Source organism: Rhinolophus hipposideros (genome assembly GCF_964194185.1).
Source record: "Rhinolophus hipposideros genome assembly, chromosome: 9".
NCBI classification, from domain to species: domain Eukaryota; kingdom Metazoa; phylum Chordata; class Mammalia; order Chiroptera; family Rhinolophidae; genus Rhinolophus; species Rhinolophus hipposideros.
In genome coordinates this window covers 43,304,982-43,332,874 of record NC_138055.1, presented here as the reverse complement: position 1 = coordinate 43,332,874, position 27,893 = coordinate 43,304,982, and the positions used below count along the sequence as shown (strand labels likewise).

The 27,893-nt window shown below is 33.5% G+C and overlaps 1 protein-coding gene across 7 annotated transcripts in view; it reads left to right on the top strand.

The window, feature by feature from the left end:
• Window positions 1–27,893, top strand: part of KIF21A (kinesin family member 21A) — a 132,377-nt gene that overhangs the window by 90,372 nt on the left and 14,112 nt on the right. For 2 of the 7 annotated variants that reach the window (XM_081061330.1, XM_081061328.1), the window contains 19 exons: window positions 1,362–1,452; window positions 1,873–1,990; window positions 2,362–2,550; window positions 3,004–3,203; window positions 4,313–4,420; window positions 7,593–7,661; window positions 7,757–7,971; window positions 8,108–8,261; window positions 8,763–8,957; window positions 9,389–9,490; window positions 10,273–10,438; window positions 10,922–10,942; window positions 15,350–15,410; window positions 15,997–16,051; window positions 18,660–18,874; window positions 21,215–21,322; window positions 22,758–22,886; window positions 24,986–25,024; window positions 25,711–25,725. In XM_081061330.1, the coding sequence (XP_080917456.1) occupies window positions 1,362–1,452; window positions 1,873–1,990; window positions 2,362–2,550; window positions 3,004–3,203; window positions 4,313–4,420; window positions 7,593–7,661; window positions 7,757–7,971; window positions 8,108–8,261; window positions 8,763–8,957; window positions 9,389–9,490; window positions 10,273–10,438; window positions 10,922–10,942; window positions 15,350–15,410; window positions 15,997–16,051; window positions 18,660–18,874; window positions 21,215–21,322; window positions 22,758–22,886; window positions 24,986–25,024; window positions 25,711–25,725 (2,250 nt within the window). The remainder of the gene's footprint in view (window positions 1–1,361; window positions 1,453–1,872; window positions 1,991–2,361; window positions 2,551–3,003; window positions 3,204–4,312; window positions 4,421–7,592; window positions 7,662–7,756; window positions 7,972–8,107; window positions 8,262–8,762; window positions 8,958–9,388; window positions 9,491–10,272; window positions 10,439–10,921; window positions 10,943–15,349; window positions 15,411–15,996; window positions 16,052–18,659; window positions 18,875–21,214; window positions 21,323–22,757; window positions 22,887–24,985; window positions 25,025–25,710; window positions 25,726–27,893) is intronic. The other 5 variants (XM_081061331.1, XM_081061329.1, XM_081061334.1 and 2 more) reach the window with 4 other exon arrangements.

Below are 27,893 nucleotides of genomic sequence, written 5' to 3'. Positions count from 1 at the left end.
ATAAACTCTGAAACGTGCTTATAAAGGAAAAGCATTTATAATTCATCTTGTTCTGAGTACAAAAGTATCTGTGAAAATTGAGACCTAGAGTTCAACGTTGGAGTTTAACAATAATAATAGAGCCTGAATAAGATTAAATTTTTAGTCTAGAAACTAAAAATAAACCTGTGTATTAGGGCAATTTTTTGATGTAGCAAGATATCTGAAAGAAATGTTAGATGTTATAAAGATATTCTGAGAAAGTTTTTAAGCTTATTCTAGGGGGGAATTTTATTAGGAGAATATTGCCTTATTTGAGTATTCTTTTTATTAATAATTTTTAAAAACATTTAAAAAAATGTTACTATAGGACAAGAAGAAATCTTTTCCATTTGTAGATGCATTTGAAGTTCACTTTCTAATATTACTTAGCCTGATTAAATGTATGAGTCTAGTGAGCAGAAGTGTAACTTTTGCATAATTGATTATGGTTGCTAAACCCCTAAAAAGGGTCAAAGTGATTTAAGTGTGAAAACACTTCACTCACTGTAGTCTTCTGTCTTCTCAGGGCCACCAGGTTCGAATTAGGTTAGCTCTAACCATTAACTGGCATCAGTGTTATTTTAGATATCAATGTGCCTCAGTGTGTAGCTAGGACTGGTAGTACTAGGTCATTGAAGAAGAGGCTTCTAGTATGGAGAATCCTGTGGCAGACCTTGTAATTCCTATTCACTCACAGGTCAGGTCAGGCTGAACTTCAGGCAGTTTTGATGTACAAAGATCCATTTCTGTGAGAACACTTTGAGAAACAGCCCTGTGCTGTAGGTAAGGTCTAGGAAAAAAGAGCCTGTGTTACTCCCAGAGAAGACCTGAACACTCTGATGGATGCAGCCAGTGTAGACAAATTTACCATGGGCAGATTTGTTTTGGATCTTCAGATTTATTCCTAAATGGATTAGGACATCAATAAAAATACAGTTCCTATATCTTTGTGTTTAGATGATAAAACTTTTGTATGTTTAGATGATAAAACGAAAGTAGTTGTTTTGATTTCCTTTGAATTTAAATTGCCTTCATTCTAGTTAATTGGATGTTACTAGGGCTAGTTCTTAGCTGTCTCATCAGGTCTCATGCTCCAGGGTGTAATCTATTCCTCAGTGTTTCTGCAAAATACGTTTTTCTCCACTAATATAAATTACTATGCTATTGGTTGGATGGCAATTTCTATTTTCCTCTGAAGCATCAGACATGGTAACTTTCCAATGATCAACTCTTCTGTTTGTTTTCCCAAATAATTGACGGTTTAAAAAATCTAGAAGAAAAATGTGAACCACTTTCACCTCTACTTTAATACCATATCCTTTTGTTCCTTTTCTTTTAAGTGTGGCTGGTAAAGAGGATAATACGGACACTGACCAAGAGAAGAAAGAAGAAAAGGGTATTTCAGAAAGAGAAAACAATGAATTAGAAGTGGTAAGTATGAAAGAATTGAACTTGTAAGTTTTAGTCCCTGGATTGGGTTGTTCTTGGTTGCTAATAAATGTAATAACTTATATGTAGAAGAGGGAAATGGTTATCATGCATCCATTTTAAACTGTTTTCATGAGGATCTCTTTTCTTTAGAAATGTGAACTATAAAATATCATCAACTCTCATTCTTGTGCATTGTGAAAGCACTGTGTATGGGGGCATAGAATACTCTGACAGATGAAGTACTCTTTGGTTTAAGACAAAATTATCATGTAAAAATGTTAAAATTGTGAAATGATTTTTTGATCTGATGAAAAGTGAAATTTTTGTTTCTATACTTTCTACTCTATCAGTTTCTCTTAATGAGGTAATCAGTTTGCCCTGTCTGTCCTGTTTTATTAATGGTCATAAACCACATTTTAGGAAGAAGGTCAAGAAGTAAGTGATCATGAGGATGAGGAAGAGGAGGAGGAGGAAGAAGAAGATGACATTGAAGGGGGCGAAAGCTCTGATGAATCAGATTCTGAATCAGACGAAAAAGGTATTTGCCCTTTAGTATCAGGACGAAAATTCATTTTGGGAGCTTGTTTAAAACATGACAGAAAACTCTTAACATTTTTATAACTGCTGACCTCTGTATGCCCTTCCTGGCTCATGTTTCTTCCCTGATTGGATTTAGTCATTGTGTGATTTCCATGCTTGTTTAGTAAGTGGTATGTGTCGTCCCGGATCACTGTGAACACTCGTTATCTTGTTCACCTTTCTTAGTTATTGATTTATCCAGAACATTGATTTTAGAGCTGCGAAGGGAATACCTGCATGTAGGTGATGGTTTTCATGCTATTGCTTGAAAGCTAGAAATCTAATATTTTGACCTTTCCTAGTATTTTTATTTTCTTCTTTTATAAATAGCCAATTATCAAGCAGACTTAGCAAATATCACCTGTGAAATTGCAATCAAGCAAAAGCTGATTGATGAACTAGAAAACAGCCAGAAAAGACTGCAGACGCTGAAAAAGCAGTATGAAGAGAAGCTAATGATGCTGCAACATAAAATCCGGGACACTCAGCTTGAAAGAGACCAGGTGCTTCAAAACTTAGGTAAGAATTATATTTAACTCAAATTAAAGTTCAAAATAAATTGTCAAAATGGATTTTTATCATCTCTTCCTTTAGGTGGAAAAAGTTGTCTTAGAAGCCACATTAAATGTGAATTTATCTTTTTATATTAAATATTATCTTGTTCTTTCATTCTGGTACCTGTCTAGGCTATTTAATTATTTTGTACAAAGTTGTGGTTAATTGTTTTAATGTCTTGATTTATGCTGGAAACGTGTCTTAAACTAAAAACAAGCAACAAAAACACAAAACAACAACAAAATAACTCCAACAAATTAAGAGTGGATAATTAAAGTGGAAGTGATTGAAAGACACACTGACCTCTGAGGTTTGTGTTTGGGAGATAGTTCTTCTCTAAGGACATAAATTGTAAATCTGTGAAATAAAAATCTGTGTCTCACAGAAACAAATACAAATATCCTTTGATTTTTTTAGGCTCAGTGGAATCTTACTCAGAAGAAAAGGCAAAAAAAGTTAAGTCTGAATATGAAAAGAAACTCCAAGCCATGAATAAAGAACTGCAGAGACTTCAGACAGCTCAAAAAGAGCATGCGAGGTTGCTTAAAAATCAGTCTCAATATGAAAAGCAATTGAAGAAATTACAGCAGGATGTGATGGAAATGAAAAAAACAAAGGTATTGATTGTATTTTCCACTAAAGTATTAGGTTGAAGATGCTTCTGTCATTTGGGACAAAAAGAAAGTATTGTGGTTCTTTTCTTATTCAATAAGAGGTAACCCAGTCTTACAAATGATGCACTTCCTTTGGGCAATTAGGCATTGTTTCCTAACAGTCATCATTATCAAAGCTTTTCTTAAGAATAGTTGAAAATCATGTGGCCAAAAGGATTTCTTGGACTTTGATGAGTATTTCTCCTCTTAAAACTCTTACACAAGGTTAACAAAAGTCTAAAGTATTTCAAATATGCAAAAAAATGCATAGATAATTACATAACGAACACTATATCCACTATCTAGTTTAAGATACTAAACATTGCAGATATACACAAAGCCCCTGTGTATCCCTTCCTGATTGTATTCCCCTTTCCCTAAGAGGTAACAGCTATCCTGAATTTGGTGTTTATGATTCCCATGCTACATCAGAACCAATTTTCTTTTCTTGACCAAAGAGAGTATGTGAATCCTGATCTTTTATCTGTTTTTGTTGTGGGATCAATTATTCTTAACATTTGGCATGAAAATAAACTATGTTTCTTTAAAATCGCAAATGTGGAAATGATTTAGGAAGTAGTTAGATGATTCTGTTGTGTATTTGTTGCTGACAATAGCTGAAATTATTGGGTGCTTACTGTATGCTGTTGTAGGCACTGCACAGGAATTAATTCATTGAATTCTCATAATAGTCCAGTGCCATAGCACTATTATCTCCATTTTATATATGAGAAAATCAAAGCCTAAAGAGATTAAATAACTCGTTCAAGGTCATAAAGCTACTGGTAATAAGCTAAGTACCTAGAATTCATTAAAGTTATAGAACAACTGAACACCAACTATAAAAAGCGTGAAGCACTAAGCAATTTGGTAGAAACATATTAGAAATGTATTAAAAATATAAATGCATTAATCCGACCAAAATAAGAATTGACCATTGAAAATGTGCAGCAAAATTCCACGTTTCCATGTTAAGTATTCAGACTTCTAAGAACTTAATTCGATGTATGTGGTTTATTTAATGAATTTTGTGATAGGGTAATTCCAATAGATGTATTTACCTAATTTTTTAGGTTCGCCTAATGAAACAAATGAAAGAAGAACAAGAAAAAGCCAGATTGACAGAATCTAGAAGAAACAGAGAGATTGCTCAATTGAAAAAAGATCAACGTAAAAGAGATGTGAGTGGTCTTTAACTTTCAGTTATTTATGAATATTGTACATTGAACTAGATTGTTTAACAAATGGCAGAAAAATTTCTGATAAGTATAACTATTTCAGACAAGCTAAGGACAATAAATAAACATTAACTTTGTAATATGATGTTTATTATAGTATGTGTTTATCATGGTGTTTATATTGATTAAATATAAAAGATTATGAAAAACACTATAGTATTATTATAAATTTTATTGAAAGCCTATTTCCTAGATGATGACAGGAAAGAAAATGGCAAAGAACAACTGATTATCTCTAGGGAGATCAAGGGACTACTTGCAGTATTATATAAGGTAGCGATTTGGAGATGGTTCCAGACAGTTTCAACAGTAGAGATTCTTAGAAATGTACCTGGCACAGTAACCAGGCTTCACTGAAAGAGGCTTTACTAAGAGCTATAAAAATTTTTGTATTCTTTGACTCAAGAATTTTACTTCCATGAATTAAGACTAAGAAAACGATCTAAAATAAGAAAAATTGCTCTGTGTTAAAACCTTCACTTTAGGGTTATTTGTAATAGTGGAAAAGGTAAAAACAACCAAGATGACAGTAAGGGGAATGGTTAATAAATTATAGTCCATCTCATTTAATAGGTTGTTATTTATCCATTAGAAATTAGGGTTTGGAAATTGCGTAGTAAAATGAAAAAGAGTATCTGACCTAACGTTAAAGGTAAAGTAGCATTTCATGCATGCATGCTTGATCAAAATGAGGTACAGTTTTGAAGGATATATCCCAACATATTAACTATAGTTGTGTTAGGGTTATAAGTTATTTTGATTTGTTCTTTTCTTCCCAAATTTTTGGCACTATGTTATTTCATTTATGATTTTTTTTTCTTAAAAGAAGAGTTCATCCTTATTGGGGAGATCATTCCATACATTATATAAATGTCAAACCACTATATTGTACACCTGAAACTAATATAATATTGAATGTTAACTGTAATTGGAAAAAAAAATAAGTCATCACCTTCTTTTTCCCATTGTTGGTTAGGTTTCAGCCTTTGTTTCTTTTGTCTTATTCAACTTCATCTAAATCCTCCCTGAAGAACACATGAGCGTACAGCATATTTAAGAAAATAGAAATTTACCTTGGAAGCTAAAAAGGAAATTGAAGGAGATAGAGAGGAGAGAGTAGTGAGGTAGAGAAGTAGACATTTTAGCCAGATGACTACTATATTTATTTCTTTTTTCCCCCCAGCATATCAACATGTTTTAATAATCAGTGTATTTTGCCACTTTCAATTGCTGGGTACTTTAGATCTTATTTATACCATTATGTTCTTACTGAAATCAAGTAGAAGCATCTTCTAACATATTGCCTTTTTTTTTTCTATCTGCTATTTTTCAAAAATTGAGATATAATTAAAATACCATAAAATTTCACTTTTTAAACTGTACATTTCAAGTTTTCATTATGTTCACAATATTGTACAATTACCACTATTTAATTCGAGAACACTTTTATTGCTCCAGAAAGAAACCTTATACCCGTTAGCAGTCACTCACATTGTTCCTTCTCCCTAGAACCTGGCAGCCACTAATCTATTTTCGGTTTCTATGGATTTGTCTATTCTGGACATTTCATATAAATGGAATCATACAATATGTAGTTTTTTTGTGTCTGGCTTTTTTCGTTTAGCATGATGTTTTCAAGTTTCATCCATGTTATAGCATGTGTTAGTACATTACTTTTTATGGCTGTATGGATAAAACACATTTTGTTTATCTATTCCTCAATTGACAGACATTTGGCCTATTTCCAATTTTTGGCTATTTATTTTGTTTTTAATGAAAACTTTTGACTGACAGGAACAATTTCCTTACAATTCATGCTACTTATTTCTTTATTACTAATTCATATGAGATAGATCACTATTGAACAATTAACTCTCGGGATGGAACTTTGGAATTTTATCTGCAACACATGATCATATATGACATAATATTTTATTATAAAGATGTGAGGTTGGCTAATCACATACAAAGCTCACACTTGGACTTCTCCATTTTATTTCTTGCTTTGTGTGCATACTGACCTCCTTTCTAAATTGTTTCTTGTCATGTTTCTCATTGAACCCTTAGAGAACCAAGTATGTTAGCACACCATTCAAAAAATATGAATGAGCTTGAGGTTTTTAATAGGAAGAAATATAATGTAGTAACAAATTTCAAACTATATGTTAATTTTTATTTTTGGTAGTTTATTTTAAAAAATGTATTAACTTTGCATCCATGTTAATCATTGTAGTAAATGAAGATATGTCAGTGATAAGACAGAATCCTTTTCCCTAAGAGTTCTCATCTGATGAAATAGGAACATGCATGAATATGAAATGAATGATCTGTTTGAATCTGGAATACAAAACATTAGGGGTTAGTTGTTATAGCACAGAATTTAAATCCTAGAAGAAAGATTTGTGATCAAGTCCAATACCTAAGCTTTACCCAAGATCACAGAGTTGAATAAATGATAGAACTAGAACTAGGTTCTATGTTTTCAGTCCAAACTTCTTTCCTAAATTACAGCACTATAAAATGGCTTAAAGTAATCCATAATTAATTGTCTTTATCATGTACAGTACCTAAAAATAAATTGTTATCCAATACTGACATGTTTTATTGTCCATTTACTTTACCCAACATTTCTAGAGTTATTATAAAATGCTAATACAATTAATATGTGTTCTCCCTATATTAAAAACAGAATTTAAAATTACTGTATATATTGTAAAATGCCTCTGTTGTAGAGATTCTAAGCTGTGTTTCTTTCTGATCATGCTTTAGCCAGCAAAACAAAATATCTAAGAAAAATGAAATGAGACAACATTTGTAAAGCATTTAGAAAAGTACTTATATATAGGAAGAACTCTATTAGTGTTTGTTAAATAAAAGTATGTGTCACAGAGATAACTTTGTTTTTCAGAAGACAGATGGCTACATCAATATGTATTTGTGTTTTTTGGAATAAAATATCTATAGCTATAGTAATAGATGCAAGGTTATTGTTAGCTTAGATTCTGCTAAGATCTCTTATAGTTCCCAGTAGGAATGGGAAAACATGTTAACGTAGGAGTAGGAATTATTGTATCTTTCAGTTTACTATTTTAACTTATTCAATATTATTTTATAGCATCAACTGAGACTTCTGGAAGCGCAAAAAAGAAACCAAGAAGTGGTTCTTCGTCGCAAAACTGAAGAGGCAAGTTGCCCATTTGGAGGAAACCTTCTGGCTTTGAGATAAATGATGTATTTCTATAGACTAAGAGAATGAGTCAGTCTTTCTTGCTATTGCAGGTTACAGCTCTTCGTCGGCAAGTAAGGCCCATATCAGATAAAGTGGCTGGAAAAGTTACTCGGAAGCTGAGCTCATCCGATGCCCCCACTCAGGACCCAGGTTCCAGTGCAGCTGCTGTAGAAACAGATGCATCAAGGGCAGCAGCCCAGCAGAAAATGAGAATTCCTGTGGCAAGAGTCCAGGCCTTACCAACGTCCACAGCAAATGGAACCAGGTCAACCCGATTCTTCTATTCCTCTTGACATAATCTTTATGGCATTATTTCTGAATGTTGGACTTCAAAGAAAAACAGCATATTATTTGCTAATGCATAATCAAATAAACACTGTCTGTTTTTTATACGATTATAGAAAAAAATATCAGAGGAAAGCATTGACGGGCCGAGTGTTCGTTTCCAAGACAGCTCGCATGAAGTGGCAGCTTCTTGAGCGCAGAGTCACAGACATTATCATGCAGAAAATGACCATTTCCAATATGGAGGCCGATATGAATAGACTACTCAAGGTGTGGGGAACAGAAAGTACAAGTGTTCTTTCTTAGCTGACTATTAATTCTGATTTTCCAAACTTGTTCCATGGGTAAATTGAATACTAACCAAGTTTCTTTTTGGTGAGTTTTGATTGCATTGTGTATGAATAGATGAACATCATATTTTTAAAGTTGGGGTACGAACAGGTAACATGAGATCTTCACACATTTTTAAGTGTACAGCACAGTATTGTTAACTATAAGCACGATATTGTGCAGCAGATCTCTGGAACGTTCTCATCTCTTGTAACTGAAACCTATACCCATTGAATAGCACCTCCCCTTTTCCCTGTGTCTCCAGCCCCTGGCAAACACCATCGTACTTACTGCTTCTATGAGTTGGACCTCTTTAGAGACTTCATATAAGTGGCATCCTTCAGTATCTGCCCTTCTGTGACTCACTTATTTCACTAAGCGTAATGTCTCAATGTCTTAGGTGAACATCATTTCTTAAAATCCAACCTGTTTTCTCAATAGCAACGGGAGGAACTCACAAAAAGACGAGAAAAACTTTCAAAAAGAAGGGAAAAAATAATCAAGGAGAGTGGAGAAGGAGATAAAAATGTGCTTAACATCAATGAGGAGATGGAGTCCTTAACTGCTAATATAGATTATATCAATGACAGTATTTCTGATTGTCAAGCCAACATCATGCAGATGGAAGAAGCAAAGGTTTGTAATTAAAAAAAAAATGTTTAATGGCTTAATGAAAAGTAGTTTTTATTATTATTAAAAGCATTTTGAATTTTTATGTGAAGGAATTTTCTGTTAATTGGTTTAATATGACTCTCAGGTCTGCATGTATACAACTCCCTGCCTGCTCTCCAGATTTTTCTGCTGATTTTGTTATATTATTTATTGTTTGTAAAAGACATATATATCATGTATTAACCCACCTTGAATTCTTAACTGTTCAAATGTGTCCTACCTTTTCAACTAGACCGTTTGATTCTTGGGGTAGGGATCATATTTTATACTATTATGAGGATTCTCGTTAGCTAACCCAATACTATCAAATAAGTACATGACACCATAGGCTTTTGTCTTCTGTTTAAATATAGTTAGCTCAAAGTAATGTAACATTGTATGCTGGTTTCATGCAGGAAGAAGGAGAAACACTGGATGTCACTGCAGTCATTAATGCTTGCACACTTACCGAAGCCCGATATCTACTAGATCACTTCCTGTCAATGGGCATTAATAAGGTAAGATTTAACTACACTATGATTGGAAACCTGAGTTTTTATTAATTCATTGTAGTTTTGTTGATCTTTCCCAGTGACCCTTTCCTTTGTAATGAGGAAGAAGATTCTTTTTTTAATTAGAAAGTATTCCTTTTACCTTTCTTTAGAGTTAAGAAAAGTCAGCAATATTTAGATAATTCCACTAGCTTTTCATCTAATGTGCTTGTATATTAGAACAGATAAACAACTTAAAGAAGAAATAATCCCTCTTTTACTCTAACAAAGGAAAAATTAAAAGAAAAGTCTCGGGTTGCAAACAAATTTGGTATCATAATTTTGGTTTGATACTGATTCTTTACATCTCCAAAAAAAAAAAAAATCAGAAAGGAAAAAATATAGTTGCACTCCTGCCCTTTTTGAATGTAAATGCATTAACCTGTCACCTGTGAGAAACTTCTCACTAAATGTTGAAGGTGATAATGATTTCTGACTCACTTTTTTTCTCATGTTGGGGTTGTGCCCAGACCCTTTACATTATGTTCTCTTACTTAATCTTCTCAAGTGCTAGGAAGTAGGGATTAGTCATATCATTTTGCATATGAGTAAGCTGAGAATCAGGAAGGTAAGGTAACTTGCTCAAGGTCACCAAGCTAGTAAGTGGAGGAGCTGAGATGAATCAAGGTCTATCTGGTGTCGACGTCCATATATCATATGCATTTGCTATTTGATGCAGATCTTTGTGTGGTAGATTCTGTTTTATATGATTTAAGATAATTTTATTTATATTTTTGGTATTGTTACAGGGTCTTCAAGCCGCCCAGAAAGAGGCTCAAATTAAAGTACTTGAAGGTCGACTTAAACAAACTGAAATAACCAGTGCTACACAAAACCAGCTCTTATTCCATATGTTGAAAGAGAAAGCAGAATTAAATCCTGAGCTAGATGCTTTACTTGGCCATGCTTTACAAGGTAATTGGGACTAAATGTTAGTTAAATGAATTGCATGACAGCTTTGCTCTTTGAGTATGCTGTTCCCTACCTCTTTCCTCTATATCTTGACTGAATAGATGCTATATTTATTTATGCTTTTATTAATTATCCCTTCCTTAATTTGCATGTATAAACTTAGGGAGATGTAATTATTGTCATTCCAAGAAATGATTACCAACTTTAAAAGGCTTATTTAACCCTATTAAGCAATTAGTTTTTATAGATAAAGAAGATCAACCAAGTTTCTGAATTGGTTGTTTAAATTATTTATAGTATTAACCAAGGGTCATTGCTTTACTCTGCATATCTAACTGCCTTAAAAAAGAAATTTATAAGTTTTTGTTATGGCATCTATTCTATATATCTTAGAAAGGGTAAATAATTTTGTTTTATGTGGGAATTTTAACATTGGATCTGTTTTGATTGGAGTATTTTGTTTCCTTTTTGCTGTTATTTACACAGATCTAGATAGCGTACCATTAGGTAAGTATGTTTAGCTTTCTGTGTACCCTACAGCTGCATGAATTACTAATTGTTCATGTACACTAATTGTGGTACATCTTATTTTTAAAATTTTTATTGGCAACCACTGGTTTTTGCATGATCTTTTTTGAAATGTACCCATGACCACAAACATACTAAGTCTTTTGTCTTTCTTACACATTTCTGATTTTAAAATTCTTAGATGTTTAAAGAAGTATGCTTTATTTGAACTGCAATTGTGACTCCAGTTTCATAAGCTCTTCTTTCTCTATCTTGCTGGAAAAAGAGGACTATATATTTCTTTTTAATTTTTAAATAGATCTGTTAGCTTACGTCTGTTGTTTTAACCTCAGAAATAACTTTCTCTGGTGTTTATTTGCTTTTGGTATATATTTGCTAGATTCTCAACTATTCTCAATTTTCGTAAAATTAAGCACATACATTTTAATACTGTAAATTGAATAAAACTATCCAAAGGACTTTTTTTTTGGATTTTTATATGAACAGATTGAAACAATATTTATAATCATAACATATATTCAGGGATCATTGCCTATAGAGACTTTCAACCTCTTTCTCTTGCCACCTCAACATGCACTTGAACTACACCCATCCCTTAGGAATCTCTCTGCTCCGCTTAGTGATTATACACATGAAGGAACAGGAGTATCAGGGCAATTTTATTACTTATGATTTTTCTGGGGATGAATATTTTGGAGCAGTTTTTATTTATTTAAAATTATTTCACAGTCTGATCTTTTTCCCCCCCTGATTAACAGCTGTCAAAAGTTTTCTAAATGCTTATACTTAAAGAAGAAGAATGTAACTGAAAGATTAAATGTAATTATCTTTCTGTGTCATTAGAATAAACATAGTCTCTGAATGTGAATTTATTTTAAATTATGTTACACAAATGAAATACATGAGCTGTATGGTTTTTTAGATGTTTATACTTCATGTTAATCTCAAAGTAATATTTCCTTGAGATCAACTGCATAATATAGATATGGAAAAGTTGCTCAAGCCATAACAAGTATAGGTAGAACAAGTAGGATTGGTTATATCCTAACCACGGTTGCCCCAGTTCCTAGATTATAACCAGAATTTTTGCCATTCTATGTGTTATCATCACATTTCTTTTCCTTCTCTTCCTCTTCTTTCTTTCCCCTCCGCTCCTCCTCCTTCTCCTCTTCCTTTTCTTAGTGGCTCAACTTATAGTAATAGGTAAATTCTTATTTAGGTCCATTATCTCTTTTAACCTGGAAGAAAAATGTGATGCCTTCTTTAATGTCCTTTTGTGTGGAAAATAATAAACTACTAAACTAATAATAAATTTGCTGAGCAGTGTTGCTTTCTCACAAGGTTCAAACACCTTTCAATTATCTATAGCTTGAAGAAGGATCAAAAGCAGAGAGTGGGAACCCACGTAACTGATGCAACCTGTGTCTTATAGCAGAAATTTGCCTTAGAAATTGAGGCTATAAATCTAGCCCAGAGGTGCTCGGGGGAAAAGCATAGGAAGAGGAAAAAAAAATTAAGAAGTTAAATCTACAAAAGTTACACAGTCATGTATACATTGCTTTGAAAACATTTATTTAGCTCCAATTTTATCTCAAGTGTTGGGCAGAGTGCTGGAATTCAAAGATGAATAAGACACAAAATGTTGCCCTTATGGACTTGCTGCCTTGTTGAGGGTGACAGACCATGAACAGATTATGATACATTATGATGAGGGCAGTGATTGGGATATATCGAAGGAGGTATGGGAGCACAAAATGGGGCCATGAAACAAGAATAGAGGAGGCAATGAAGGCTTTCTGAGGAGGTGACATTTGAGCTGAAACATAAAAGAGGAAAAAGAGTTAACCAGGCAAAAGACAAGATGGAAGGAGGGCCTGAGAAGAGTGAGTCTAGGCAGTGACTAAGCTAAAGCACCAAGATTTAGCCAAAATGTTGTGTGCATGAGGCCTTGAAGCAGGTTGGTGCATTGGAGCAACAAGTACTCGTACATGGCAGAAGATGACGGAACGTGAGGCTAGAGGGTGGCAGGCTTGTAGTTTTGTAGCCTTTGAAGAACATCTTTATTTTCCCTTCTTCTTTCCCTTCCTATGTCAGGGTCCATAAGATCATCACTGTCTTTGGATATTTGCTGTCATGGGGCTCAGCATATTGTATTGATGGCATAGATTCATGAGAGCATGTAGGAAGGATACCCAACTGTGTCATGAGGGAAAAAACACAGATGGGGTCTGGAGAAATCCATGTCCAGGCTTCCTTATGTTCTCTCTCTCCATGGGATGTACTTTTACCTCTGGAATGAAAATGCAGCAACATGTGTGCAACGTTTATGCCCAGGGAAGTCCATTAGACAGTCAGCACCCAAGGTGTTTCCTGGGGCCTGGTCACATAAGTACCCTCTGTCTAGTACATACCAGGACTCCAGCCTTCCAGAAGGAAAGCAGGAATTTGGCATAAGCCATATTGTTTGCATTAACATTCTAGGTACAGTGACCTACTCTCGTTTGTTAACTGGTGACTGGGGATTCTCTGACAGCCAAGTTTTCAGATGCCAGACAAAGTCCGACCATGCAAGCAAGCCTTTCTAAGGATAGCAGTCGCTAGGCTGCTGCGTTAACGCTTTCCTGTATACTACTTTTTAAATAACTTTTAAATAACTTTAAAAATATTTGGTCAACTTCCAGTGAGGTGAGATTGTGCAACTTCACACTGATATGGATGAATTTTAAGGCATTCGGGAGTTATAAGTCTCTGCCTTGAGCTTTGGTTCTGTGGCGATGAGAAAAAAGGCTGGTGTTGGGCTGGATTTGTGTTCTCAGAGTTGAGAGTGAGGTGAAGGCATGTGTTCTGCCTCCCAGATGACCATAGTGGTCATACTAAGCTAAGTCCTGAAGAGGGGTCTGATTTGGTGACTGCCTAGGTGGCGCCTCTATCCTCTGCCAGGTTGGCTATGTCAAACAATAGTTATCTCTAAATAAGTATACATGTGTAAGCAGGAGCTAAGCCGTTTTTACCAAGTGCTCACATGATTTAACATAGTAACGGGTTTCTTCCTACAAGAAAAATGCTAGTCAATCTTAGCCTACTTTCATACATGGAAAAATAAAGGCAAGATTTGTCATTTCTTTAGAAACCCATTTTTATATTATCAACTAATTCAGTCGTGTCAGCACTCAATTATCCTGTCTGTGAAGCAAGTCCTTGGGCCTTCCTCTAATGGTGGACTTCGAGACACACATTGCCTTCAAGACCACTGTTTTCTTCACTTCAGAAATTAAATGCCATTTTTAGGTCCCAGATAGGCTTCGTCTTAGGTAATATTGTCAAGTATCAAGTATTACTGAATTTCTATTGAAATATCTGCTAAACAGTGAGGAAAAAGGGGAGCATCAGAGAAAGGAATTAGTTGACTTGTGTGTTCAATACACCTATATGATATAAAATTAAAAGTTAAAAGGGTATGATTCATACATATTTTTATTAATATATGTTATTTGTAGTGCTGTCTTTAGTTTTGTGGGATGATTCTGTAATAAAATGTGTGTTTTGAAAACCTGCACCTATGTTAGTTGCTCACTGACATTTTAAATGGTTTATTCTCTGTGGCTGTTTTATTTATTGATTCTTAATTAATTTTATTTGTTTGCTTTTTTCCCTCTTTTTTACTAGTCTGCTAGAGTTGTCCTGAAATAGCAGTGGTTTATTTGTATTCCTTTACAAAACCGTTGCATGCCAACCTATTGTTTTCGTCTTTTGTGTACACATGAATGAGCTGCATGCTGATGTGTAACGTCTGAATACTGGCACACACACACACACACACACACACACACACATGCACACACACGCTCACACTCTCTCTCTTCTTGAAAACAAAAATAAAAGGAGAGGAAAATATTTAAATAAGTTGGCCTATTCATGAAATGTAACAAGTGTGATTACACATATAGTTTTTGAAGTTGGCCTACTACATTAAAGGAAGCTTATGTAGCATGTTCTTTAATTTTGTCTTTTCCTCAGTGAGTTTTCATATATTTCAATGGCATGAGATAAATACACATCCTGAAAAAATATATAATTATACATGCTCTGATAAATACATGATTTCATTTCGATCCTACAAATGTTCTTCCATGTTTTATCATTCAAACTTGGGATTTTCCTATTTTGAACATGTTTTTTCTCATCCTCGGACATATAATCAAAAGGTTTTCTTAGAAATATTTTTCTATATTTCTATTTTGATTCAATTACTAAAACCAAAAGTGCCCAAATTGAAACCTTGGGCTGAAGTTTATTGTAGCATAGGGATTGCAGTCATCATTCAAATTGGGAAATGTAGATAACACTTACATTTTGGACATTTTTTTTTTTTTTTTTTTTTTTTAGAAAATGTAGAGGATAGTACTGATGAGGACGCACCTTTAAACAGCCCAGGAGCAGAAGGAAGGTAAGAGAGGCTTTGGAAACTTCGTAGATTTTACTTGTTTCTGTAATATTCTTAAAACTTTTGTCTTGTTGCTTCAAACAATTACTCTTATAAAACAAACAATTTTGAATTTTGTGGGTAGGTGAGTAGCACTAGAAACAGTAATATGAAACCACACTATCATGTGGTCATGATTGATCACCACAAATATTAAAATAAAAATATTGGAATATTTAAGGAAGGAAAATGAATTAATTTTTTAATTAGTTCATTTCAATTTTAAATATTAGCTTTCTTTTTTTCCATAGATAGGCATATACAATTTTTTCCATAGTCGTAAACATAGAGGACATACAGGTTCGATAAGTTCCCTTTTAATCTTTTTTTTTAAATTAAAATTTATTGGGATGACAATGGTCAACAAAACTACATAGGTTTCGAGTATACAATTCTGTAATACATCATTTATATATCACATTGGTGTTCACCACCCAGAATCAGTTCTCCTTCTATCACCATATAGTTGACCCCCTTTACCCTCTTTTACCACCATACACTCTGGTAAAATTCCTTTTAATTTTGTGGTTAATTATTTATTTGCAAATAGCACGCTGTCTTCAGACCTTATGAAGCTTTGTGGTGAAGTGAAACCTAAAAATAAGGTAAGGAAGATCGACAATGCCAGGTAAACATTGCCCCCCCACTGTTATTTTATAATATTATCACAAATATATAGTTCTCAGGCTTGATCCGTTAGTAGGTTAGCAAGTAGGCATGCTTTTACCAAAGCTTTCATGTGTAAGAAATTTAGTTCTTTACCATATTCCCCTTTGAAAAAAATGTATATTGACCATTTTCTCTTTAATGGAACTTTCACTTTACTGTCGTTTCATACTTTTTCCACTAGATAAGCTATAATTACAGAGACCAATTCTTTTCTTTTCTTTTCTTTTCTTTTTAGGTTTTTTCTAAAAGTTTATTACCTATTAAGGAAGTTATGCTAATTTATTAAAGTTACCTAAAGTTTCTAATAATATAGGAGATGGTCACAAATCACTAGACAATAGTAATTTTAGAACAATTGGTTAACTAAATTGTAGACCAATAGTGGCATATAATGTAAATCCTTTGAATTGGTGGGAGATTTTTGAAAATTTAACATGCATGTATGTCTAAGGTGTTTCATACTTTGTTCAACTAGTAGCCTAAAGTGGTTTGAATAGTAAGCCAACTCTTAATCATCATATTGTATTAAACTAATGATGCTACTATGCATATTTATAAAGTTAAATATATATATATATATATATATACATATATAGTGTTAAATGTGTAAGATACACATAGTACATGTCATATTGAATGTTGGTAGCATTTGATATTAGATGAATTAACTAACCATTTTAAGATATTTGAAAACAAAGAAGTCTTGAAGTGCTTAGTAAATATTTGAATGGATAGGATCAGGATCTGAAAGAATTATACTGTGCAAATGGACAGGCTGGATTTAAGGTCTACAGAGGTTAGTGTGGTAATGTAAATGAGTAGTTTGGCTGGATATAAAATCATGAGTTGGGGTCATTATGATTACCTGAAGAGGACATTCCCCATCTGAAGCAAATAGCCACCACTCAACTCTTGCTCATTTTTGCCATGATTAAATATGAGCCTGAGGTTACCAGATCCTTTGGTTTTTGAAGAGAAGCCTTAAATATGGATTTTTACGTAGAGTTTCCTTATCTTTAAAACACTGGGCAAGCCAATCAAAAAACATCTCCAAACTCTATGTGTGGTTTTTGAGCTACTGGTTTGGGATCATGTAGTTTGTTTTTTAACTCTGAGTGACTAAGAAGAAGTTACCACAACTCAATGAAGAGAAAACATTCTCGTATTATTTGGATCCAGTCTTAAGTGGAGGAGAGATTCTCTTAAGGTAACCTGCATCTTTCAGGCTTGTGAGCCTAGTTATTTCTGCCCTTTTGTAACATCAGAGAGAGATGGAAAGTGGTGGCCTATAGGTCATCTACTGAAAGAACCACTGTGTTAGGAAGTCCCAAGGACATGAATCCACTCTGCCCTGGACCATTGGCAGTGGAGAAAATTGCCAGTGTAAAAAAACTGGCTGCAGGGCTTTCTCTCCCTCAGAGTTTTCTGAAGTGCTGCCTACTACTTTTGAACTGCAAAGATGCCTGGAAGGATCTCATGCAATTTATTTTTCCTTTGAAAAAATGAAGTTGACTGTATATTTTAAATAGGCATGTACCAGTACTCTGTGAAATGCAGGGGATATAAAGTTGAATAAAACAGGTGCCTGCCCTGTAGAGAGAGGCTTGCAATCTGGTAAACTCCATGATTATCTGTTAATACCTTAATGAAAACAACTCTGAGCAACTACAGGGTAGTCATTTGTTTTCAAGAGTAAGAAAGGGAATGCTTATAGTGAGTTTAGATTCTAAGAAAATGACCTTCACCTGCCTCTTCATGACACTGAAAGCTGGTGCAGTCTGGTGTTGAATTATTCAACAGACAGATTAAACACACAGATAAGGCATCAGTGGAGCAGGGTAACAAAATTGAGAAACAGATGCAAAAATTGATATTAAGATAAAATTTAAAATAAAATCAAAATTGGTATTGAATAAAGCATGTAAGCATAGGAAAATTTTAGAATTTAATTGAGCTTCCCTGCAATTATATATTTTTTTAATTTTTTCTTCCTCCCTCCCTCCCTCCCTCCCACCCTCTCACCCTCCCTTCCTTCCTTCCTTTCTCTCTTTCTTTCTTTGTGTTTTATTTTAAATTATGTGCTGAGAGAGATGGCCATGGGTGGCAGGATAGCGCAGATTGCCTGGTTTTGAGTCTGGCTTTGTCACTTACTAGTTTTGTGACTTTGGGCTAATTACTTAGCTTTTCTGTGCATCAGTTTCCTCATTTGTGAATTAGGATAATGATAGTACGTGCTAATATAAAGTGATAATATAAAGTGTTATAGTACGTGCTAATAGTACGTGCTAACATAAAGTGTTTAGAACAATGCCTGGCATACAATAAGTACAATACAAATGTTGACTGCTGTTATGGCCTATAAAAGCCTTACCTGGCTATAGTTCTGGCTTGTCACGATCTTACATACTATGTTTGACACACTTGCTGAGAAAAGATACGCTAAATGTTTTTACCTATTTCAAATTAATATTAAATCTCTATTTCCTGATCATCTTCTCTGCACTAGTTTGCCCCTGATTGCTTTTCCTTCCATTCTCTGCCTAGGCCCGAAGGAGAACCACCACTCAGATGGAATTGCTGTATGCAGATAGCAGTGAACTAGCCTCAGACAATAGTACAGGAGATGCCTCCTTGCCTGGCCCTCTTACACCTGTTGCAGAAGGGCAAGAGATTGGAATGAATACAGACACAAGTGGTACTTCTGCTAGGGAAAAAGAACTCCCTCCCCCATCTGGCTTTCCTTCTAAGATAGGCAGCATGTAAGTGGCCCAGCTACACTAACTTCCTTTCTTTTGGCTTTTCTTTTTATTAAATGTGCATGTTGCTAATGCCTTATTTCTATTTGTAAAAATTTACGTAAATAAGATCTCTGGTTTTCAAAGTAATTTCTGTTAGGTAGGTATTATCTCATCTAATTTTGGGAGTATTTAAAATCATTTGAGATGAGATGTTCTTTGTTGAATTGCATTGTTCTGTTTCTCAGTTTTAGGGTAATTCTTATGGGATTATAATTTTTATAAAGGCTGAGATATGAATTACAGATAAAATGTATTTAGAAACCCCTAAATTGAAGTTATACCTATAAAACCATTATATAAAACTGAAGCTTTAAAACTCTTAAATTTGCTCTAAATTATGTACGTCCTGGTTGGAAGAGCCTGGTCAGGATAGTAAACCTTTGCTGACCTTTTAAAAAGGAAAAGAGAAATATGAATTATAAACAATACATTTTGGACTTACCTAGTTCTTTGCCTTGAAGCACATTACATGTCTGACAAGTATACACACAAAGTATTTTCATTGGTATTATTAAAGATTTCAAGGAGGGAATATTCTGTCTCCCACCTATGAACAAAAAATTATTCTATTCAAAACAAATCTTAAAGAGAAATTTTTCATTATTATCTTGAGGACAAAGATTTCCCTGTACAGGCCAGTATATGTGTGTACGTTGTGTGTGTATGTGTGTTTTGAAAGTTATATTAAAATTAGATCATTCACTGACAAAGATCTTTAATGATGCTTTTCAAACTAACCCTCACATATGATCTTGCAAATGATTTATAGGATGACTACATCACAGCATTGAGAAATATTGCCAAAAAAGCAACATATGATATATGACTCTGCAAATAAAATATAACAAACTTTCACCCTTTGAATATCTCTGTTTTCCATAACTTTCTTCATTTTGTGAAGATAGTTCCTTTGTCTTCCATTCAGTAAGCCCATCTGCAACCTTTAATTCCAGAATTAATTTTAATGATGACAGAACTTTCTTGCACGTGCTTGAGATGGCCTATGTCATTAACTATTGGATTTGCTGTTAGAAATTGCTAACCGGTATAGCTTATGGCTTCAGTGCTTTTTTGATAAGATGATAATAGAAGAAATGCTTTTGGCGAAGGTGATAAGCTAGAATTGAGAACAGGTTTTAGGAACCCACACACATATATTCAGCATTTAGTCTGTCAGATGAGTAGAGACTTTTGGAACTTCAAGACTAAATCTATGGCCTGGAATCCAGATTCAGGTAATACCTTCTTTTTGCCCTTTTTATTTGTTTAAAAAATGTATCCTCTATGACAGGTGGTAGAAAATATCTTCTCGACTCTCTCTTCACATAATTTATTTTCAAGTTTTCATAAATTCAGATGCTTGTGTAATTCCGTACAAATTAAGAGTTGGTCATGTGCTTGCTACAGTAACTCTTAATAAGCCATTACTGCATGATTTTTATTGCAGAAAGTAAAATAATTTACTCGGGTGGCCCTTGTGACTTAAATGATGCAGAATTTCTAAAATTTGACTTCCTCTGATTAGAAAAATTAGGTGCACAAAGTTTATTTATATTTAGTTTTTGTTTTAAATAGGAATCATGTAAGTCCTTTCTGGGGATCTTACTTTCCAATTCCTCAGTGGATTTTTTTTTCCTTCTTAATATAACTAGCTAAGAATAGCAAAAAAATTTTTTTTTTCAATTAAAATTTATTATCATCATATACAAAATTCATAGTCTTAAATTGTCAATTACATAGCCACTATTCAACTTTTAAAATTTATAAGGCAAAATGTTTTAATTATAAAATCTTGTTAGTTACAAATTTAGTAAAATAGTTGATTAAAATAATTATGTGGGTTTTTTGCGATTACCTATAGTACTGTTTTGTTGTGACTATGTCTAAATATAATTCATTAAATCTCAGTTTCTTATATCCTGATATTCTAAAATTTTGGTTTTCTAAAACTGTAAAGATAATTTTTCTTCAAGTGAAGCAATTCTGATCAAACGTAAATACTATGTTTAAAATAAAATATATATTTTAGCTATTTGGCATTGATTTTTATATTCAAAGGTAATGGGTTTGCATATATTTAATAAGATCGCCAATTTAAAAATTAAATGTATAGTTATTAAGCTTCCATTAACTAAAAATAACCCATGTAATATTTTCCTGTCCTAGTTTTATTATTTTGTTCCCCAGAAATCTTCAAGTTCCAGTTATTAATCTATTAAAAGTTTTAGGTTGACTATGTGCCAAACAAAGTTATATGTACATTTTTAAAATTAGATGATTATGAATCTTTTTCTATTTTAGTTCCAGACAGCCATCTCTATCAGAAAAAAAACTACCAGAGCCATCCCCTATAACCAGGAGAAAGGCATATGAGAAAGCAGAAAAATCAAAAGCCAAGGAACAAAAACAGTAAGTTACTCATGCTTTATATCTATTAGATTGTATAAAATGCCTGCTGCCTGCTGCCTGTCGATGCTAAAGGACAATAGTGAAATTATTTTGTAGATTTAGGCTGGCTCTGTGCTTATCACTGGTTTGACTAATCAAGGCAATCAGGTCAGTTATTGGCTTGGCTAAGTGGTCTTCTAAATTTCTTGGTCACATACGCCCGTAAAAATATTTGATACTTGCACCCAATCATATACTCTTACATATTTTTCAATTATTGGTGTATATTATTACAGGAGTTAATATACACTCGGAGAGGTTTATTAAATCTATACTTCAACTAATCTTCTAGATAAATTTGAAGTTAATCCTGGCTGTCATCTGATGAAACTGACATTGACTTCACCTCTTTAAAGTGGTTGAAAAACAAAACTAGAGTTAGAGGGTGTATGAATTGTACCATTTCCTTGCTCTTTTGTGTTTCAATTGGTATTATCAATCGTGTTTTTTTTTTTTTTGCTGAAACCTTTTCAAAGCTATTAGTATGTCTTGTGAGGGTTGGTTTACAGTGACAACATAATCTGATAATCCACGTAATTGAGCATTTGTAAATTGCAACACTACAACATGCAGAAAGGTGAATGAATGGGTGAGAGCCACTGTCACCCTCTACTCTGTGGCACCCCCACTCCTCCCTGAGGTCACCTAATGAACTGCACGTGGCAGGTGGATCTTTGATGTAGCCTCCAGTGAGTGTCAATGCCAACCTACCTTTAAATATTGGTAAAGCAAATATCTTTAACATAAAAATAAATATAAAAGAAGAAGTTTTTGTATATTTTCTGTACTTACTAAGTGGACAATCTTATACCATCCCCGTTCCCCCTGCACACTCTCTACTTTGACCACTGATTTAGCTGACTTGAATATCGTGGAAATTATCCTTCTAATCATCCTTGCTTCCTGTATTTAAAGATGTAATTTGCCTGTTTCTACTGAATCAAATGTCTCAAGAATAATTGGAAGATGAGGAATGGAGTAAATCAGTAATTTAAAAAAATAAATGAATGAATCATTTGAGTAGGCAAATTACTCTTCAACTCTCTGGATCTGTTTCCTTGCCTGTAAAATGAGCAACTCCGTCTCAGCTCTAAAATTACATGATTTTAAATTTGTCTTGCTTTATTTGTCCTGACTTTAGGTTTCAACAGATACTGCTTTTCTTTAGTGCCATCTTGTGGCCAATGTAACAAAGTTCAGTGGAAAAAATTTTTAATTGTTCAGTGTGTTTCATCTTACAAAAAAGGAAGAGAAGAAGGAAGGAATGAAGAAGGGAAAGAAAGAAGGAAGCAGTTCTCTAATGAAAAGCTTTTTTTTTAAAGCATGTTTCATATAACATTCCTAACAAATCATAACCAATTAAAGCCACCTATTTAATGTTCTTTTTTTCTTGTAGCTCAGATTCTGGAACCTCAGAGGCTAGCCTTTCACCTCCTTCTTCCCCACCAAGCCGGCCCCGTAATGAACTGAATGTTTTTAATCGTCTTACTGTTTCTCAGGGAAACACATCAGTTCAGCAGGATAAGTAAGTCATTATGGAAAGGAGACCCAACTATTTATTACAATATTCTGAACCTTTCAATGCAGTCTGTAGAAAACATTTAGCCATCTCTTTTTGTGGGAGATGGAGTCTTATTTATGAACTCTTGCCATATTTTATGTGTTTGTCCAACAGGAAATGAACCACATAGACAAAATTACTGAAAATTATTTTCCTGCTGAACGTTATTCCATTTTGTAGATTTGCATTGCTATACTTTCAGCACTTGTCTTGCCTTTTCTTTTCCATTAGAACTGACTGAAAATAACTTTGAGAACATCTGAAGTTTAAATTTCTTGGGATACCTCAGCTTCTGTGAGCCCACAGAAGCCTCTAATACAGATAGCCCGAGTTGAAAAGGGGCAAATTATTTTATCTTTGGTGGATATAACAGCCTACACAGACCATTGCTATATGGGTAACATGTTATTATCATTTGATTGTTCTGTATAAATCCACCAGAAAACTTCAGTAATTGTGTTCTTGGAATAAAAGGGTACCTTTATGTGTGAAGGAATAGGACTGAGGATGGGTTGTTGGGGAAGAGAAGTTGGAAGGGTGTGGAAAATACTATTTTCATTAAATTTGAAGTGAAAATGTATTCTCACATTGAGCCAGAATCTCTCATGCAAGAATTCAACACTAACAATGCTGCTGTAAGGTATTTATTAACTCTGACTTACCTACTTTGACTCTGAATGATAACATTGTATATGTATGTAGTTGATAGCCAGTCTCCCACCCCAATTATTTCTTTTCTATGCCATAATCTCTCTGTATATATCAACAATTTCTGGAATTAAAAGGGTTCTGTTTAAGATGTCTGGAATGTTTAGATCATGGTAAATGGCTCTATAGTCTGAGAGAAACACACTATCATTTTGAAATCATTTTTAATCTACTTAATTTATGGATGAAATACTTTATTAGATTTTAATATAGTTTAATCAGTAGATGGCATGTCCTTTAAACTGATCTAGTTAGGTAAATATTGTGTGTTACTGAAAAAAGACCCTAACATTGTTAAGTCATACTTCTCATTTAATTGAGAAAAGAGTAGAAGAACATTAGGAATGTCTTTGGGAAATCCGTTTTCACTAGTGGTATGAAGAATTGCTAAATTTCGTTTACCTTGTGTTCACAATCATAAAGTTTTCTGTCAATGTTTTGATAATCTTGACAAACAAATCATAGTTCCATATCTTTTACTGAAATACTTTGTAAGCTACCAACAAATGACTGTTGTCATCTCTATAAATTAACTTGGAATAACTGACAACTCTACACTTTCTAAAACTCACCTACCTTTTGAATCACTTGCTTTTGGGCTCCTTTTTGAGAGTAACATGTTTCATCAACTAGAAGTAGATCTCACACATTATTTCTGCTTACAGTCCATGCCAGTCTCATTGTCTCCAGGCTTACTATACAAGCCAAACTGATTTTCGTAACCAGAATCATTGCCAGTCTTGGAGGGCATAGGGTAGGGCTGACAGGATTGGCTCACCTATTTTTCAAATCTCACTAAAGCCCCCCAACTATTATTGCGGGACTCTCTGGTCAGAACTCCATGTTTTTGAGATAAGTTAAAAGTCAAAGATTATTAAATTATGAGTGATTTGTTTTCCTTGCAAACATGTAATGTATTTGGGCAACTTCCAAATTAGAGTCTAAATCTAAAGTAATTATCAAGATGAATAAAATTCATAAAACTTATTGAAATGGGAAATTTTGTCTGGTACTAGTCAATTAAATAAAATATTGAAGTAATGTATTTTACTTACTTGGTATTATTCCTCTTCAGGGCCTACATTTTAGAAGTGAGGATAGATAGGTTCTGTGGATCAGTAATAGAAAAGTTTTCCCAAAGTCTTTGTAGAAAACATAAGAATCAAATATTTTACCTGATTTAACTATGCATTGAATTTGCAGACATTCAGTGCAAATAAAAAAGCAGGGTGCTGTAAAGGAAGTGTTTGCTGTATTTCTATTATTCATACTGGTGATTTTCAGTACAATCTCAGGGTCTTTACCTTTTGAAATCTGTATTCTTTCTCCTTATAATTCTAACTCTTTCACTGTAGGTCTGATGAAAGTGATTCCTCTCTGTCGGAGGTACACAGGTACTTTCTTTCTATCTTTCCTATATTCTGGCATTTCATGACGTTCTAAAATGCCTTCCTAGAAACTCTAAGCCAGTCTCGTTTTTGTTGCATGCATAACTTGTTGTAAACCATATAAATGCACTAATATTTTTAAAATATTAACTTTAATATGTTTTTGTGATATGTTTTAGACAAAGTAGTGCCATACATTTTGCATAATATCATAAAAACTTGATATTTGTTTTCTATCTGTAATCTAAATCTTTTTTTAAAAGAAATTAAGTTCTATGCATATTGATTTCAAGAAGTTTTGCTCCTCAGTGATGAAGTATTTCCAATACCTTAAAGTGTGGGAGGTGAATATGGTATATTTTCTTGTTAGTTTAGCAAATTTAAAATAAAAAAAATTATGACAGGTTTTGTGATGAAAAGAAGGTATACTAGAAAAAAAAAGGATATTATTGTACCCCCCAAAAGAAAGAAAGAAAGAACGAAACAGAATGTAGAAGAGCTTTTTAAAAAAATAACTTTTTTTATCGATGCTATTTTTAAAATAACTGTTACATTTTTTTCATGCTGTGGATTTGTTTGGACCCTTAATTTCTCTTTCTTCCTCTCTATGATTTCCTCTTCCCACTTATCATTTGTCTTCTCTCTTTTTGCACTCGTTTCCCCTGCTTTATGGCCATTTTGCTGATCATCAGTAGATCCTCCAGAAGGTAGGCAGGGGGGAGGGAAAGGAAATTAATTTCATTCACAGTATTACAAGACTTTACTGGTTTGCATGGAACAACAATAGCACTTTTTCCCTTCAAATCACATCTGTTGTACAAGTTTGCGACATTTAAAGAAACTATTTTAAAGCGGATTTCTATATTTCGTAATGTGAATAAATAATTCTAATAGAGAAAGAAGTACTATGGATGTATGTTGCCAAATTCTAGATTTTTAAAATTATCTTTGGTGTAAGGTTTCATATATATGTCTTAACTCTAATATTCTGAATATTTGGGAGCATTTTTCAGTATTTAATTAATAAAATGCTATATTTAATGTTGAGATTATTTTTCTTCAGAAGTATGAATAATCAATGATATTAAAATACGTAAGAATGAAAAAGAGGCTCTCCAGGAGCTGTGTTATACATAAGTCATGGGATGTATATGTTTACTGAATACTTTTGTAATATTTCAACCTTTGACATGGCCAAATTGTATTGGATGGCATATCATTAGGGGAACATTTAATAAATCCTTGATTGACAGAATTGTTTGGGATGTTACATCATTGGGGAACATTTAGTAAATTCTTACGATCAAGCTGATAATCTGAAGGAAGGAAATCTTTTGGAGACATGATATCACATAATTGAGGCTACTGAATTTTTTCTTAGGATGATTTGTGTCATTAAATGCTTATCAAAAACAACTCTTAGACTGTGAACATTTTTTGCTTTGTAATCAGCTTGTTGGAACACACATACATATATTTTCTGTTTGAGATGTAGCAGTGACAATTGGCTGTGCATTGGATCATATCTTTTCAATATTTTAAGCAATAGTTACAATTCGATGGCTTCAGTTCATAGCTATACCCTTCACATCAACAGGATTTCAAAATGTCAGATTCAGACATTTGAGGAGGTTTTGTTCCCATTTCAGTTTTAATCTGGTTAAATTCTTACCTTACAAACAAGTTACGAAGCATGCATTTCAAGAATCTCAAACTGACACACATATGCAAATAATAGCATTAGATTGTGTACTTCCATATCTAATGATAACAATTTCTGATAATACTATTTCTGATGATGAACTCCTTTCAGTTTTTGAAATCATTATAACTAGACCCTAAAAAGAAAGTTGTTTTTTTTCTGAGCTTAAATATACTTCCTTTAAAGTTCTTTGTGTGTGTGTGTGTGTGTGTGTGTGTGTGTGTGTCTTTCATTATTATTATTATTTTCAGGTGTGTAAAACAATGTAATAGTTAGACATTTATATCCCTCACCAAGTGATAACTGTCCTCCCTCAATCTACTTGAAGTTTCTGTTCATTGGTCATTCATCAGCCTTATTGAGCTAGACCAGAATTAATCCAGTACCTCTTTCGGTGTGTATGTGACACACAAGTGACACATATGTGACAGTTCTTTAAATATTCAGCCCTGTAACTGTGCTATTGTGTCTTCTCCAATTAATGTTCTTTTATCAGCTCAATAGGTGTCATCTCATCATCTGTTCCTTACATGATGTAGTCTACGTATCCTTCACTCTGCTTCTACCATTTTAGAAAGTCTCCAGTTTGTCAATGTTGTTCTTAAAATGTGGCATCTAGAACTCAACCTTATTCCAAAGGTGGCCTTAGCACAGTACAATAAATCCATGACTTTCTCCTGAAATATTTATTTCTATTGGGCAAGTCATTGAAAGTGTTGGGGCAGGGACCATACTACATTGTTGATCTATTGATCTTGTATTCAAAAACTGAATCTCTTCAGTTTTTTAAATGGAGGCTACTCTTTCTTTCTTTCTTTCTTTCTTTCTTTCTTTCTTTCTTTCTTTCTTTCTTTCTTTCTTTCTTTCTTTCTTTCTTTCTTTCTTTCTTTCTTTCTTTCTTTCTTTCTTTCTTTCTTTCTTTCTTTCTTTCTTTCTTTCTTTCTTTCTTTCTTTCTTTCTTTCTTTCTTTCTTTCTTTCTTTCTTTCTTTCTTTCTTTCTTTCTTTCTTTCTTTCTTTCTTTCTTTCTTTCTTTCTTTCTTTCTTTCTTTCTTTCTTTCTTTCTTTCTTTCTTTCTTTCTTTCTTTCTTTCTTTCTTTCTTTCTTTTGTTATTATTGGGGAATATTGGGGAACAGCTCCAAGTCGTCCTTCAATGTAGTTGTGGAGGGCACTG